Here is a 17,204-nt window from a genome sequence, read left to right as displayed (position 1 = left end):
AGGGACTATTCATTAGGGACTGTAGTAATAGAACAAGGGGTAATGGGTTGAAACTTAAACAGCAGAGATTTGGATTGGATATAAGGAAGGGTGGTTATAAGGAAGGGTGTTAGGGTGGTGAGGCACTGGAATGGGTTGCCCAGGGAGGTAGTGAATGCTCCATCCCTGGCAGTGTTCAAGACCAGGTTGGATGAAGCCTTGGGTGATACGGTTTAGTGTGAGGTGTCCCTGCTCATGGCAGGGGGGTTGGAACTAGATGATCTTAAGGTCCTTTCCAATCTTAACTATTCTATGATTCTATATGTGGATCACAGAACAGTAGGAAAAGGAAATTTGTGCTTCATCTGGTTAAGTAATTTTTTTTCTGGACTTACAATGCTGCTGTTCAGACCCATTTTTACATAGATTTTAATATCTTTTTGTTTCCACTTTTCATTACCATCATCTTAAAAAGACCTTAAACTCTCCCTGCAAAGGTTTCCCCAAGACCAAATATTCTTTAGAGAAATAAGCCACAATATGGGAAATAGGGAGGATTCTGAATTCTCATTTCAGCTTTATGACTAATTCACGTGACTTTGAATAAATCATGTAGATATCTGTGCTGTCTCTAAATTGAAGATAACAGCAGCCTTATAGGAATGCTTTTAAAGTATGTAAAATTCTGTGAAGACTTAAATTATGATTTATTAGCATTTCTGAAATACTGCTTTAGGGATGGAAAAATATGCTAATGAATCTTGGGTGTGAAGAACTAGTTATGTTTTGTGGTTGGCTTGAAGTGATCTCTCCACAGATAAGAATATGTGGGATGAAGTGTAGTCTATGTGCACATGGGGTTTATTCGTGCTACATATTTCTCATGGTGCTGCATGAAGAGCAAACATCTGTTTTCACCTAGCTGTACAAGAAAGCCTGTTTTAAGGCTCCTGCAGAAGAACTCAATAGGAGTGACACTGTTTATTTGATATGCATAAGTTTACTTTGGACCCTACCTAGGAGGGGCTGGCCCTCTCTGACCTGCCTGCGTGGCAGATGGTGCTGTATCTCCTGGGGCATTGTCCCCCTAAATGTTTCTGTGAGAATGCTCAAAGTTACTTCACTGCAGGAAGGTGGGGATGCAGTGCCTAGGTATTGTTCAGACATACATTTGAGATGTTGCCAAATTGTGCAATGAAATCTGGGAAGCTCTGTATTTTTACAGGTGAGACATGCACTAGGGATAGAGATAAATAACAGATGATTCAAACAGTTCCTGCCCTAAGGTGTGTTGCAAGCTGAACGGAAACAAGGCATTGCTCTGGGATAGGCAGAAGTTCATTTGCCTACATGGTTCTAGCAGTTTTCTTCCTTACAGAAATTTTCTGTGGAAGCCTGAAGTCAGAGAACTTGTGTAGCAAAATAAGTTTTTTTCCATTTCTAGTAATGAAGTCACACATATTTATAGCACCGTCTTCTAAGAATCCCAAGTAGGAATTAATAAATACAGAGGGGGAGAATACTCATTTTACTGAGGAAATGGAGACATGATGAATTAAAGGAGTTTCCCAGAATCACAAGGAACTTAATGTGGAGCTAGAAATGGATTCCATTTGGTTCACTGTTTCAGTCATAGGACCATCCTTTTCCAAGTACTAGATACATACACAATGCTCTCCAGTTTAGTCTTCACATTAGTTTCCAATGCTACAATTCAGTTCCTCTGAACTTTGCCCTTTCTCTTGTTTTAGCAAAAAGGTAAACATCTGCCCATTTGTCTCAATAGTAAGTAGAAACTGCTTTCCATACAGATGACGATTTCCTCTCCATTCACATGCTTCTCATCCTAGTATTGGAAGGCCAGCCTGTGTCAGCAAGGGCCTGTTTAAATTAGAAACCAAATAATGTTTCAGGGATGCCTTGGGCTGTCTTGTGGAGAGGGTTCTTCTCAACCCTTGCCAGTTACTACTTGGTGGTCCTGCCAATCCTTGCTAAGTTTCAAAACAAAAGTTGCTCAAGCTTGAACAGCGCTGTTAGCCTAGCATACGCAGCTGGATGGCTGGTGAGCTGGGATGCAGCGAGGCCCAGTGCTTAACCATGCACAATTCACCAAACCATGTAAAGGGACTGGGGAGTGGCACTGTCATAATTGTTAACATTCCTCCTCTGCAAGACTTCTCCTGATATTTATTTAATAAGCCCAGGACCATAAAATCTCAGCGATTTAAGCAGTCAAGTGGTAGCTGATGTGTATATGGAGATGACATGCAGCCAGTCTAAGTGAAGGGTGAAATGCTTAACTTTGGATTTTGCAAAGCTTTATCTGGCAATTGCAGATGAAGTAATACCTCAGGCATCTGTGTCCAGGAGTGCAGTATACACTGTGAGTACCTCAGGAACTGTGCTTCGGGCCAGATTTGCACAGCCACAGCTCCTGTTTTAGTGTGCATGACCAGTGTGCTGGCGTAGTCTTCTCAGCCAGTGTAGAGAAGTTTCTATTGCTGCCAGTGAGTAATACTCATGAACTCCAGTCTGATGTCTTCTGCCAATGGCTACAAATGGCTACATCCACGTCAGGGATGTGGTATTGCTCTGTTCTCCGAGGGGTGAAAGGCAGGTTCAGCAGAACTGGGTGAAACATGACAGCATTTCCACATCCCAGCAACAGATGTTTGTAAATAGTAATGCTTTCACATGTAGAAAGGAGCGAGCATCTAGATACTGCTGCATGTGGAGGTTTGTGCTTTCTCTTCTGTGGAGCTGTTGCAGAGTATTTAGCATTAAATGGGTGAAAAAAAGGCATCACTACATTCATTAACATTTCATTCAGAATCATTTTCAGCTTGTAATGGAGCAGGGACATACTGTGATTGGACAGGGGACCAAGAGGCCTAAGATTCAAATTGGAAATGGGACTACTTGGAGTGGACACGGGGCAAAGGAAGAAAAATGAATTTTGGTGAACCTGATCTTCAGGAAAAGGCAGGCACTAGGAGATGGTTTTTATTCAAAAGAAAGAACACCAAAATGTGTGATGTTCCTGTACTTTCTCAAGAAAAAATAAAAGAAGCTTTATCTCTATTTCAACTCATCTTTAAAATGCACAAAGGGAAAGCAGTGCAGAAAGGGATAGTCTTTTTGCTGATTGTACTTTCTGTGTTCTCTCATTAATGTCTTTTTCTTGGGAGTGGTCATTTGCCATGCTTGATTCAAAGAGATCCAGTCTGCATAGCTTTAGAGTAACTTTGTTAATGTTCTTTTGGTAACTTCTGCTTATCAGCCTGAGGCTTATTGGCTTTAAATGCATTGTGAGCTGAGTAAATTGGTTGTTAGTGCATTTGCAAACAGTTCAGCCTGATTATATTGATCTAAGCACCAATTTTACAACTTTGTCTGTGGTGCCATTACAGAAATTGAGGAGGAAGCAGGCAGGCACCCTGCACATACCTCTCTCTTAGCATGGTGATTTACTGCCTCTATCTGCTGCCTTTTACAGCTGTGTGCTGGCTAATGTCCCTGTCTTGCCGGTTAGTTTGTTTCAACCGTGTGATGCTACATCCTTAAGTGTGGAATCTGAGTCTCACTTTGCCACCAAGACACCAGGACTATGGCTTTTCTAAAGTACTTTTCCCATCTTGCCTGTGGTTACCTTGTGCTTAGAAAAAATAGTAGGGGTCACAGTAGGTGGACACGGATGCTTTCCTTTTGACTTTTTTACTAGCCTGTGTTCTTTGACCATTTTCCAAGGCTTCTCTTGTGTATGTTTTGACATGGCTCAATGGCTGAAAGCTTTACTGTAAATTATTGGTTTTGACAGTTACATAGTGATATTCCACCCTCCCATAGTATCCTCTGACCTGCTGATATCAGAATGCACAAAGATATGCCTAAAATGTCACAAAAGAATTCAAATTACATCTAGTTACAAATTAGTTCAGATGAACAGTGTAAGCAGAGTACAGTATCTCAAGCAGAAATGACAAGCAACACTGATTAGAGTATTTATACTGAGAAAGCGTTTCTGAGTTAGGTTTAATATGTGAATTCTGATTATGGAGCCAGTGCATTTAAACAGTAAAATGTAACAACTTGCTGTTATTCTGTGAGCTACCAAGGTGCATCTATAGATGGATTCAACTAATATAGCAACAAAATAATGGCTATTGAGATGGAAGGGTGTGAAGGGAATGAGGAAGGTGAGAGGAGGACAGCTGCAAGAGTTAAGCATCTAAACAGAGATACTCTGAAAAGCATCTGGCTATGGTGGGTCCAGTGCAGGCTATTCAGTGGATTCTTTTCTGCTTCAGAACAAAAGGAAAAAGGGGCCATGTGGCATCCTGGTTGATACCAGCTTACACTAGTTGGTGTGTGGGAGACAATGGTTTCAGAGCTGTATCATCATCTCCTTTGTTTTCTCACTAGTTCATACATAAGCAGCATAAAAATACCATCTTTAGCCTTGGCTGAAGGTTTATGTTAATGTTTTTTTCAGGTGGAGCTTGCAGAAATTTGCACAAAGAGTGAACGTTACATTGGCACAGAAGGTGGAGGAATGGACCAGTCAATCTCTTTCCTGGCAGAAGAAGGAACTGTATGTGGATACTTGTAATCTAAACTAACAACATAATATTAATTTATGTTTACAAAAATACCTTCATATGTATCTGGCAGAAGGACAAGAAACTGGAATAGCTCAGTATTGGTATGCAAATGAAACAGGAATTGTATAAACTTGTGCACAATGGAATATGACAAGTTTGAAAGAGTAAGATGATGAAAATGAAAAATGACAAGAAGGAGGAAAGAAAAGCTGTGGGGAAAGCTGTACTCTAGAAGACCACTAGGTTCCACACTATTTGGCTGGCTGATCACTGAACTTAGAATGTTTGAGATGTAATGAGGTCTGAATGGTCGGTATGTCTTGTATTCAGTGCAAATGGGATAATTATTACAAAAATGCTTTCTTGAAATGTCTTATAACCAAGAAGTTCAAAGAAGTTTTGCCAGGTTCAGTTGCAAAGACAATGGGGATTTTTTTCCCCCCAGTTTTGCTAATTCCAGACAATTCTGTGGCTGGATTCTGATGCAGAAGGCATTTAGCTGTCTTAAACGTGATGACAGAAGGTGGACTAGCAATGATAAACAGGACCTGCCAAGTTATGCATGAGTGCTTACAGTGGAATTTACCATGGAGTTCATCCACTGTCCCACAAGGTGCACAGAACTGTGACTGTTCAGACCTGAAACTTGCCAAAATACTTGTATTGAAATCAATGTAGTGTTTCATGACAACATTTACTTACTTCCCCTGTAACTGTGCTATTCAGCATCTACAGCTTTCATTCCTTAATGCCAGATCTTATGTGAAATAAGCTATTTCCTAGATTTACACCAAACATTTAATTCTATCATGAGACATACATTGTATTCAGTGTCACAACTCCTGTACCTACTTTAGACCTTTCCTTCATACTTTATACTCTTAGTAGTAGACACACAGCTACATAAAACCTGAAGGAAGCAGTGTGTTTTCCTGACATACACAGAGACGATCATAAAGTGGAGGCTTTTCTGATATATCGAGGTGGGGATCAAAAAAGGCAAAGAAAATGTTAGAAAAGAAATTGTGAACACACCTGAAAGTGTCCTTGTTCCAGTATACTTGCAGCTGAATTCAATTCTAGCTTCCCATCTGAAAAAAAACAAAAAGAATGTGAAAATACATTCAAGGACACTGAGCATGATCAAAACTGTTTTTTTATATGAGCATTGACTAAATAATTTAAAACTTTTCAGCTTAGAAAGCAAGTATCATTGCAGGTGATATTCTGAAGCTCTGTCAAACCCCTGAATGGTCAAGAGAAGGTAAACTGAGAATTCAGTGTTTTTCATAGTGGAAGAACTAATAGAAACACAATGACATTAGCAAACAGCTTGTTAAAAACAAACAAGGAAGTCTGTTTTTTTTCCCCAAAAACATTCATTGTTAAATTGAGAAATACCGTATGTCATGGAAAGCAAAAGGGTTCAAAAAAAGACCTTTCTGGATACTCTGGGTGAGTTATAGCCAATTTGTAGCTGCTAAACATAAGTCTGATGTTTCTTCAAGTGTGAGTCTAACTACTGTAATCTTTACTTATGTGAAGTTGGAAAAATATACCCCAAGAAAAAGATTGCTTTGTATCTGTCCTATTTTTATATTCTATCTAAATATCAATTTATGGCTTCTGTCAGAAACAGGACACTTGACCAGCTTAGTGGTACATTCTGATCTAATGTAGCAGTTCTTAAAGGGTATATTGAAATGTAAGCAAGCTTGTCTGTCTTGATAGTAGTTTTGTGACGTGGTCCAGAATCTCAGTGGCAGGGACTAACACACATGCTGTACATAATGTACAAGCGGATTTGTCATTGTTTATTTAGCACTCTAGCTGCTCAAGGAACTCTCTCGGGGTGAATAATGCCAAAACCAGTAAGACGTCCGTGCTTGCAGAGTTACAGTCTATTCTCAGAAGCCAAGGCAGGGCACATGATTTACAATTTATCCCAATGAAAAACCAGATGTGAATTTAATCTCTTGATTACATTACATCCTGAAATATTTAATTAATGGATGCCTAGCTTATTCCATGAAAAGGTCGCAAATGTTGGGAACATCTTAGCCATTGTAAGGCATCTGTGAGGCAAGGCAGTCTCATGTCAGAAGGAAGGAGACTGTAACTACAGTTTGCTATATAGTTTTATTTCACTTCTCTGTTTGCCTGTATGTAACATGATTACTGTCTCCAGTCAATCCTAAAATTTTGGTACTGTACTGTACCTCAGTGGCCTAATCTTGATTTAGTGGAAAGCCAGAAAGCTAAGGGAAGATGGACATCAGGAAAGGGAATGTGAAGCCCCATGTTTCTAGTGGCATGCACATTAGCTTCAGCCAGGCCTGGTACTCTTCTGTAGATCAAAGAAAAACTGTTGTCTTGAGCAGGCAAGAAAAATAGGTTGGGTGGGGTTCTGTGAAATGCTGAAAAACCCCAAAGCCTTAATGGAAACATTTTAAAATCCAGCTACAAGGGGAAGGTTTGAAATGTATGTGTAACTGGGCCAATGAGGTTAAAGATCTTTTCTCGCTGTTTCATGTCAGGTTTCTTGCCTTAACTGTCCCTGGATTCTCAAGAGAAAAAACATGCAAATTTGCATTTGATTTATAGAACCGAGTGCACTGTTAGCTAGTAGTAAATTAAAACTAACCATTTTTCTTTCAATAGGCCAAGTTGATAAAGTTCAGTCCTCTGAGGGCAACTGATGTTAGACTTCCAAGTGGAGCAGCGTTTGTTATTGCTAACAGTTGTGTTGAAATGAACAAAGCAGCAACTTCTCATTACAATATTAGGGTAATGGAGTGTCGTCTGGCTACAAAGGTAACATATGGTTTATGTCAAACTCTAATGAAACCTTCATCTAAAAAGTGCCTTTTTTCACTTCTGACTGATCATGTCTTTAACACCTGGCTAGGTGCTACTTTAAGTAGCATTTTTCTTTCCAGAACCAGACACGTCCATCTCTGCAGAAACTGAACTCCTGCTGAGTTTAATGGAATTGTAGAGACTATGCCCTTATATAGATGATTATGTGATTTAGCTCTATTAAATATATTTTGTATGATATGTCAATGGACAAAGTAAGTCTATTTTTCAGCAAAAAATATTCTCAGTTAAGAAGATAGACTGTTTCTAATTAAAGCTGAATAATGACTAATAATGGAAAGCAACCAGTGTGGTCACACGTTTATATATGGCAATAGATGTGTATTTTCTAGGATTTAGACGACATCAAAGCTGCTAGTTAGAGGCCTGGAAGTAATATTGGAAATACTGAATAGCAGCATGTATGTCAGTGCAAACTTTAAAACCATGCTTGAATCAAACTACAACATTTAGATTGTGCTGCCAGTTTACATCTTGCAATGTAAAATGTATGGAATTTGAACATGAAAAATTTAAATTCCACTTTAGTTCTGGATTCTGTAGACCATACAGTTAGGAATATGCAGATGTAGTGTTTTATTTGTATTTGTTACAGGAATACAGTGGATTTTCCTTTGATTAGATTAAGTGAGAAGCAAGCATAAAGATTCACTGCAGTTATACCAAAGTGTGCTGCGTGAAAAAACAGGATTGGGTCACAAAGTCTAGATGAAAGTTTTAAACACTGCAGCATGGCACTCCTTGCCACAAAACACTTGGCCAAAATTGAAGCAATACTCAAAAGTACTTTGAGCATCTGGTGGCATCATAATTCTATGAAAAATTACTGGAGTTAATGCCAAAAAAAAGAGTTAAGTGCTCAGATACTGACAAAATGTAATATAAAATATCATGTTGAGATATTTTTTGAGGATGGAAGCTAAACTTCAGATGACTTTTTAAATGGGTTTTTAATAGCTGCATTGTTGGTGTATATAAGATATGGCACAAATAATAGCACTAGTGACCAGAGTTACAGCTGTCACTGAAGTTCATAAAAAGATTCTTGTGCTATTAAGAAAGATAAGGACCTATCTGTGTGTTGGTTTTGGTGTAACTGATAAGCCTCTAATTTAGGAGAGTTAATTGACTAAGTAGGTATTTTAGCAAGAACTTCTTTTGGAAGTTTGGGGTTTTTTTTACATAAGAACTACAGAGCCTTCACAGAAGATTTATTCTTAAAAAAAAAGCAAACTAGAACAATACATGGAGCTGGAAAACGTTTTGAAGTATTGCTCCATAGGCCACACTTTGTGAATTGAATCACAGTTTTCTAAATTGCTTGAAATGATTGGTTCCATGCAATAAATTGAAAAGGTGGTAAGGAAAGATAATTGTTTCTTAACATTCCTACTAGCTATGATGCAATCTCCAGAGAAGTGCTTTTAGCAGATGCTTGATTTTAAGGAAACTAACAACATACACCTGCCTATTTTTATACATATGCTACCCAGATGGAAAGCTGCACACACTGTAAAAATACACTGAGCCAGGAAAAACCCCTGTGTTTAGGAGCAGGTCACAGTGGGGTGAAAGAGGGCAGGTACGTAAGTGGAAGCAGGGAAGTTTTTTAAGCACCGTTAAGCTAATCGAACTATGAAATAACCTGCTGGGCCTCGCAGTAATGCTTTAAAAGAAATTCTCATTGGTAAGTGGACTTTTTTCCCCTTTCTGCTTTAGGTCATTCTAGAATTTCATACTCTTTGCAGGAAGATCCATGTAAGTAAACATGCCAGCCAACACAACATATCCCTGCTGGCATTAATGTAGAATATTTTGATGTTACTCTGCCCTACAGCAAGTTAGCTCTTGATCTTCCTCACAGAATTATCTTTCTGAGGTTCTATTCCTTTCCCTTCCCTTCTGGATAGTCATTCTTTCCATTATTAGGATTTGTTTCTTCCTTTTCTTGTTGTATCCTCCAAATGCTTTCCTGTACTCTGATAGTGTGTTTAAAGACATTTATGTTCTTCAGAACACTCACTATTCCAAAGGAAATTAACTTGTACTTAAGAAAACTCTCACAGTAGGTACTGCAGGATGAACACAAACATTAGTGAACGCTGTGCTCTCCCCCGCTTCACTGTGTGTGGTTCGCTTCACTGTCAGCTACAGAGTAGTGCCAAGAATGTCTGCAACTGCAATGCCATATTGTTAATCAACTCATGTTTGTTAAATGCAGAAAGATGCTCTTATGTAGAAATGTCAAGTGTAAGAAAGATGTTGCTATATAAGTATTCCTATACATACTCCTAGTCAATTTTTATTTATATTTGTCCCATCATTTATTAAGCTTGTTTTCCTCTCAGCTACTTACAGTTCTACAGTGTGCCTGTGTTGAACAATAAAGCCTACAGTTTCTGGCAGTTAAGAGCCAGCTGCATGATGTTCACATCTTTAATCCCCGCAGTCAGAGATCATCAAGAAAATATCCAACTGTGGGATCAGTATTGGAATTACTCCTGTTCATTAAATAGATGGGATTTTTTCCGATGTCTGTGTCCATTACAGTTTGAGCCGCTGCAGCTAGACTGTTTTCACAAAGCATTTCTGTTTGCCTGCAACATTTTTCTAGGTGCTGCTATATGCAGGATAGACCTTTCCAGCTAAGCCCTGCCCACTGGCCTGATGGGGTCAGTTTCGATTTGGAACATTTGGCCTGTAAATGCCCAGCGTAGCTAGTTCATCTACGATACAGCATCTCCCTTGAAATATAGAAACAGGAACAGATGTGACAATACCTGTGATAGATTTCTACATGGGATTATTTATTTCTAAAAGTATAAAAATTTTTGTTGCCTCATAAACCAGTTTATTTGTAAATTCTTAGTTATGTCTCACTACTAGTAATAATGTCTAGAGGATGCTGAGTATTAGGATTAAAGTATGAGGTAAAAATATCCATTCATTTAGCACCTTGAAGCAGATTTAAGAACATGTCACAAACATGCACAAACAAGCCGTAATTGTTATTCTAATTAACGTAAGTAAGCTAAAGTACAATTACATAAAGGCTATGGAGTTCTAGCTACTCAAAGCCTTTGAAAAGCAGACCAGAAGTGGCTTAAGCAGTGCTTACAAGAATATTTTCTCCCCCTACTTTCTGCATTTGCCACTAGTGCTTCTTCTACCACTGATTATACAAAACTGTGTTTTAGATGGCAACAGAGTCATATGATTAGGATTTTGATTGGATTTTATTTGTTATGCTCTACTAAGCCTCACATAAATCTTAGCAAGTCACTAGATGGCACCAAAAGTAGTTAATTTTTATATCCTGTAGTAAAGAAAAACTGGAAGAGCTCCTTCAAAAGCACCATTAGAGGACAGCAGGAGAGTGAGAATCCATAGCAGATAGCTGGGCAGCAGATCTTCTTAAGTTTCCTGCTTTAACTTTGCACAAAGCCAAGCAAAACCTTTTCAGACATGTGAAACCCATGAGTTTTTTTTAACCTAGGAAGTTAAGTAGCTTCGCTGAATTCAGATGGAAATTATTTCAAACCAATCTCAAAAAGAGTGTTTATTGGAAAGAATAGCAAAACACACTGGATGAAATCCTGGCCCTGTTGATCAGAGGTTTTAAAACTGTCTTGAACAGAAAAGGGTTGCATTCACGGGTATTAGTGCTCTGGTTTAAAATGTCTGCAATTCTACAGCCTGATCTGGCACACTTGGAAGCTTTAGTCTCAAATGGTGAAGAACTGGAGGTACGTCATGTGTCTATGAATATACTAAAACCACACTGGCCTATCTGGGTCTTACTTTGTAGTAATCTGTTACAATTAAAGGTGGTACATCTTAGGATCCCACAATGACCACTTAATACGTAAGTCATAACATTAAAAATATTCCACATTATGAGGAAAACTACTTTACTCAACCATTTTCATTAGGCACAGGAGAGCATCAAGATATGGAACACCCTTCCAGAATAAAGCCTATTTGATATACTTCCTTTCAGGATTCTAGTGTGTTGAAGTAACTACTGTCAATTGCCAAAACACTACAAATATACACAAAGCATAACAATAGTTGTCTGGAATGGGAAAAACAGATAGAGCTATAACCAGTTGGCATCATAGCAATGACACAGGAACACAGCAGACTCCAACTAACACATCATAACCTTCCTGCAAGGCTCACAACTTCCTTTAAATTGGATGTTAAAAGAACATACTTAAAATTTACTTTAAACTCTGAAGACTGAGAAAGGCTACAGTTAATTCACAACCTTACAGCCTTAATCCCACACAAAACAGATGCCTGCTTTCATATTTTTAAGGCTATTGTGAGAAAGGATTTTAACAACAACCTCTAATGTTCATCAGAAAACTCCAGGCGCATACTGGAAAGATTGAACTGAGTTTTAAATATTAGCGCAAACTCTAACCATACAGTAGCAGTTAACTTCTCTGAGGTAACAACATCCATGGAAAAGGATAAATCACTGATTTGATACCACACAAATAATACCAGTAGGGCTTTCACAGACAGCATCTGATTTGAGGGAAGAGTATCTGTCATGCACAGACATTTTATAAATAAATACAACAATTGTCTGCTGTGTACTTACAGCAAGTAACTTCTGATGGTTCCCAGTTAAGGAGTGAAAAGAGCAAATGGGTCTTAATGGTGCTTATGGACAATTAAATAGTCTTAAATAGGAAGGCTCAATATTTTTTATTTTCTGAATTTTAGCTTCTTTCAAAGTTTAAAGGCTTGGACTGGGAAAAAATGTTGAGACTCCACGATGTGCAAACCAGGCTAGGAGTTAGCCTGGAGGAAATGCTGACCATTGTCGAGGAGGTATTACATCCTGAGCCTTACAGCGCAGAGGAAATTTGTAAATGCCTGGGAATTAGCCTGGAGGAGCTCCGCTCTCAGATCCTGAGTCAAAACACGCAAGATGGTAAGCATATATGGAATGGTGGGCTTTAGTGTGCAACGTGTGTGTTACATAAAACATTTATGTATTAATAAGTAGTGCAAGTGGAAGTCTTGCCACAGTACTTCCCCAGAATTTTGGATGGCCAGTGAGAGACTTGATACCACAATTTTCATTCTAGTTTTTAACTTGGAGCAAAACTGGGATTTTGATTGAACTGTTTCTAAAATAGCAAAGTAGCAGATCACTTACTGTTTTAGATGAACCTGTGCTGACTGAGAGTTGTCTCTAAATAACCCAGGTTTTATTCTAGCCAAAGTCTTAATTAGGCTTCCTTTTTTAGGCAATAGCTCTAATAAAGCCAAACATTTTGGATAGTTACAGTGTCGTTAAAATGACTGCTCTTTGCTCTCCCTTAACTGGTGTTAGAAACCAGCATAGATGGGCTTGTATTTCTGTTTTTGAACTGATAACTACATGATCACTTCATAAGACATGCTCTGGGTAGCAAGTCAGCTAGGTCTCTCCTAGACAGAGAAGTTCCTATCACTCTCAGGATTGTTTCTTCTTTAAGGAAGACACTGCTGGAGATGAACAATTTACTATTTAAAAAGTATTTCCCACAGATTACTGCTTATGATTATACTATGCATTGGCATAGAATAATCATGAGCATTGGCACATGTGGAATGGATCCTGGATGCATATAGAAGGTTGCTAATATTACTGAACAATAGAGCATTTATGAAATAATTAATTTACGTTCACAACAGGTTTCCGGTTCTGACCGGAATCTTTTGAGAACTTAAAATAACCCATACTTCCTTGTTTCCATTCTGTAACCTTAATACATCCACTGTTTTGCAGCTGAATTATATCCTTGCCAGTCCTTCCCAAGACCACTTTCAGGGACACATGTATTTGATGCATATAAGTCAGTAATATATCTATGTGTACTTGTGCTTATATTTAAATAATCTGTGTATCTGGAACAATTGTAAACTACATAATGACCAAGACCAGGTCCTGAATCTAAAACATATTTTGGACCTTGGTGGTATCAGAGAGTATCAAACTATCTTATTGCCTAATTACACTGCCAGAGGGTGCCAGGACAGAAAATGATGTCTTAATCTAGCCTTTTGTCTCTGTAGAAAGAGTTATGGTAACTCTGTGCTGTATGTACATGAGGAATATACTGAACCATGTACCTGCATGCTGCAGTGTTTTCATGGGAAGCTACAAGGTTGTAAAACTTCTGCACTGTTCCCTTACTCTCCCTTTCATGAATCAGTGCGAGACTATTAACTTACAGATGTTTATAATCCTTATACCTGGTTTATAAAACAAAATTCTACAGTTCTGTAGAATTGAATTGTTTATATAGGTGGGGTTTTTTTGTTTGTTTTCTTCCTAAAACCCAAAGTCTGGATAAAAAATTTAAGCATAAAAGCTATAGGAGAAACTCAAAAGGAATTTCATACTGTGGCTCTGAATAGCATTTGCAGATATTTGCTGAACGGAATCTCTTAAACCTGCATGACCCTGATTCCAGTTGATAAGACCAATTAAAATGGGTTATGCCAAAGTCTCCTTATGTACAGTATAGAATTAAGTAACGGATTTCTGTAAAACCATATGCAAAAAAGAAACAAGACACAGAAAGGAGGACTCTAGATCCACTGTTTTTGTTACACACCAAACCAATTATACATAATATTGTCTTTGGGAAACTAGAGGCTGTTTGATGAAAATATTTTTCCTATTTCCCCTCTACTTCCCCACTAAATTTTAATGATAATGCCTGGCTGCTCCATGTGAGAGAAACACAGACAACTAGAGAATCTCTGCAGAGAATTTCGGAATGCTGTTGAACCACTTTGTACAACATGAAGAAAGAACCATAACATTTAGAGCACCTTTCTTCCTTTGTATACTTTTTATCATTTTTGTTACCTTTTTATCAACTCTTCTGATAAAATATTATAACATTAAGGGTAACGTGTTTGCATGAGAATTACTGTGTAGATGATTTACTGAATTCTAAGTTTTCTCTGTGGCTGAATATAAATTGTCAGTAGTTTTAATTTTTTGTATTATTGAAAGCCCAATGATAGCTACAGATAATGTTTTGTACTGGTATTGTCTCATGTTTAAGGATCTGAAAATACTACATAAATACTATTTTAGCCTTATGTCTAGCTTCCATTCTTCTACTCCTCCAGTCATGGTACTGTACACTTATATATTTTATAAATGTATAAGGCTAAAACTCCCCATCCCAAGGAAAAATGGCATGGACAGGCTTTGGGCAAGTCTCAGGCCAGTTTTGCATCCCTTTTATAGACAAGTACTTGAGGATTTCTCCAGTTCCCTACTGTACAGGCCACTTGTTCCCCAAGTTTGGAGAAGTACAGATAGTGCATAAAGCCTCTCTAAACTTTGTGCAGTTGTTCCTTGGCCAACTCAAAATCCTGAGTTTCAATCTCCCTTGCAAATGTTTACACATGGATTGCACTTGTGGCTTCTGAACATCTCTAGAAAAATAATATTTATTACTTTCTAAGGTGCACTGTGCCATAATTTTGGCTTGGACTTGAGTGCTTCACAGAACATTTAGTGTGTGGTGACTGTGGGATATTAAGTATTTATAAGCTTCACCGCAAAAGGATATTCTTCTGTAAAACACTGTATTCCTTTAACCATGAAGTGGGTTTTTTCCTTCTTAAATGAGATATTTTTAAACCCATTTTTCCTTTTCATGTATAAAACTGTAATCTAATTTTGACATTTGAACCTGGGAATGAAATCGCCATGGGAGGAGCAGGCATCCATTTGCTGTGCAAATTTGGCTGTTTAACTGCTCTCCTATCTCTGCCCTGGAAAAAGAGCTCTAAATCTGTGGTGTAGCCTCAGTGAGTGGTGCTTGACTAGCCTTTCATTCCCACTGCCAAGTAATTTGTATTAATGGTGAGCTCAGGGCAAGAACAGTTTCCACTCTATTTGCACAGACAGGCATACGTGAAGGTGGACTCTCAAATGTTCTGTCAGGCTGCTTGGTGATACATAAAGCTCTGTCGTGTGCATTTGCAGAGTCTCCTTGTCTTACATAAACAGAAGTTACCTTCAAGCTAGTAGACCTTAGAGTACTTCCCAGCTTGAAGGTCCAAGTGCCTACCCCAGCCTCAACCATCCCCTTCCATATTAACATGGTTTACTAGGGATGAGCCCCAGAGAGGTAGCTGCTCTAAGCAGATCCCATACAGCTACCTGGAGGCTGCCAGTGTTTGGGGTGAGCCACAGGTTAGGTATAGGCACTGACTAGTCTAGGTTAGTTGCAAAAGTCTTGCTGGAGCTAGGATTCCTCTGGATGAAAAATCACTTTAAACCAGTAGTTACCATAACGTGAAAGCAGGTGTCTGCTAAATGGGTCACTGAATCCAGCAATGACTCGTCTCCTAGTTTATTTTCAGAAAGCCAGATTGCAAACAGTTACTTGAGCAGTCCCAGGAGAGTAACTGTTCCCCACTTCAAGTAGGGGGTTCACAATCTGGCTCAAATTAAAGCCATCTGGCAGCATTTTCTTATATACATTATGAGCCAGAAACCTTCACCCTCATCATGTTCAATCAGCAGGATGCCTAACAGAGAAGGGTACTATTCCACATGAGTAATGGTGGTAGAAACTGTCCCCTACATGATTTTGCGTCGGTGAGTTTTTCCTGTTGTAAATTTCTAACAGTCCCATCAGCCATGTGTAGCTCATTAATCTACACTGAAACACATCTTTAGCTGCCAAAGCAACTAGAAAAAAAATACATAGCCTGAAGAGGTTGGTCTTTAGCTAAAGGTCAGATAGAATTGTACAGGAAGGCTCTAAAGAAAGGAATCTGCTGAAGTTGAAGCTGTAACAAATAGTATGAGTTGCTGAGAAGCCACAATGCTTAATTATAAAGAAAAAAATCCCTGTAAATGGAGTGGACAGGTTTGCACATTTTTTGTAAAGCTAAAATTAAAAATATGACCATACATTTGAAACCCCACAGTAAAACTTTTCTGTAATATTTAATTAACCCACAGTTATTTGGGACTAATGGCCCAGGATTTTTGTTTGTTTTTGAGATTTTATATGGATTTTGGACAAACTTTCATTAATGTTAGTCTCCTGTATCTTAGCAACTGGGAAAGCTCTTGCTGCAATGTGAACTATTAGTGCACTAGAAAATGTCACTGTCTCTTTTAAGGGCATGTGGTGGTTTGTAAGTGAACTGAATCTACCTGTTTGTGGATGACATTACAGACTTTCTGCAGAAGAGCAAAGCTAGGCAAAGGGTCAGCAAGAGTTACTGACGTGCTCTGAAAAATATGTGAGAACTGGTCATACAAAGAAGTTAACAGTGGAGATTCCTTGTAGAAGATTCATTGTGTCCTCTTTGAAACTTCAGAAACACAGTTATTGAGGCTGTGACCTGGAAGGTGGATTAGATGCTCCTGAATACAGGATTCCTTGTCCGCCTTAAAATTGTTTTTGGTCTCATTTTGACTTTTCAGGTTGACTTTAATTTCTTCTGATCTGTATCTGTTTCAATCCATAAATGGTGTTGTTACTCACCATCACCTGAGTACACAAGAAATATTTTCTGTGTGCAGCTGATACCATACAAAATAAATTCCTATCTCCCTACCTTCTTTTGGGGAGAGGACAAAAGAGACCCTGAGATTCTGACTCTGTGTGTCTAGATCTAAAGTTAAAGGATTCATTCCTGCATGACAGTGAGCTATGCAGAACATGGCAGAGAGGAAATGCATAATGATTTTCA

General features: G+C 38.5%; 1 protein-coding gene across 2 annotated transcripts in view; it reads left to right on the top strand.

Moving 5' to 3' along the window:
- Window positions 1-17,204, top strand: part of GALK2 (galactokinase 2) — a 53,957-nt gene that overhangs the window by 24,156 nt on the left and 12,597 nt on the right. Inside the window, exons 6-9 of one of the 2 annotated variants that reach the window (XM_034066554.1) lie at window positions 4,472-4,570; window positions 7,242-7,394; window positions 9,180-9,218; window positions 12,198-12,408. In XM_034066554.1, coding sequence (XP_033922445.1) covers window positions 4,472-4,570; window positions 7,242-7,394; window positions 9,180-9,218; window positions 12,198-12,408 — 502 coding nt within the window. The remainder of the gene's footprint in view (window positions 1-4,471; window positions 4,571-7,241; window positions 7,395-9,179; window positions 9,219-12,197; window positions 12,409-17,204) is intronic. The other variant, XM_034066555.1, reaches the window with a different exon arrangement.

The sequence above is a fragment of the Melopsittacus undulatus genome, chromosome 9, assembly GCF_012275295.1.
Source record: "Melopsittacus undulatus isolate bMelUnd1 chromosome 9, bMelUnd1.mat.Z, whole genome shotgun sequence".
In the NCBI taxonomy this organism is placed as follows: domain Eukaryota; kingdom Metazoa; phylum Chordata; class Aves; order Psittaciformes; family Psittaculidae; genus Melopsittacus; species Melopsittacus undulatus.
Note: the sequence above shows the minus strand (reverse complement) of the source record. Positions and strands in the feature narration are given on the sequence as shown.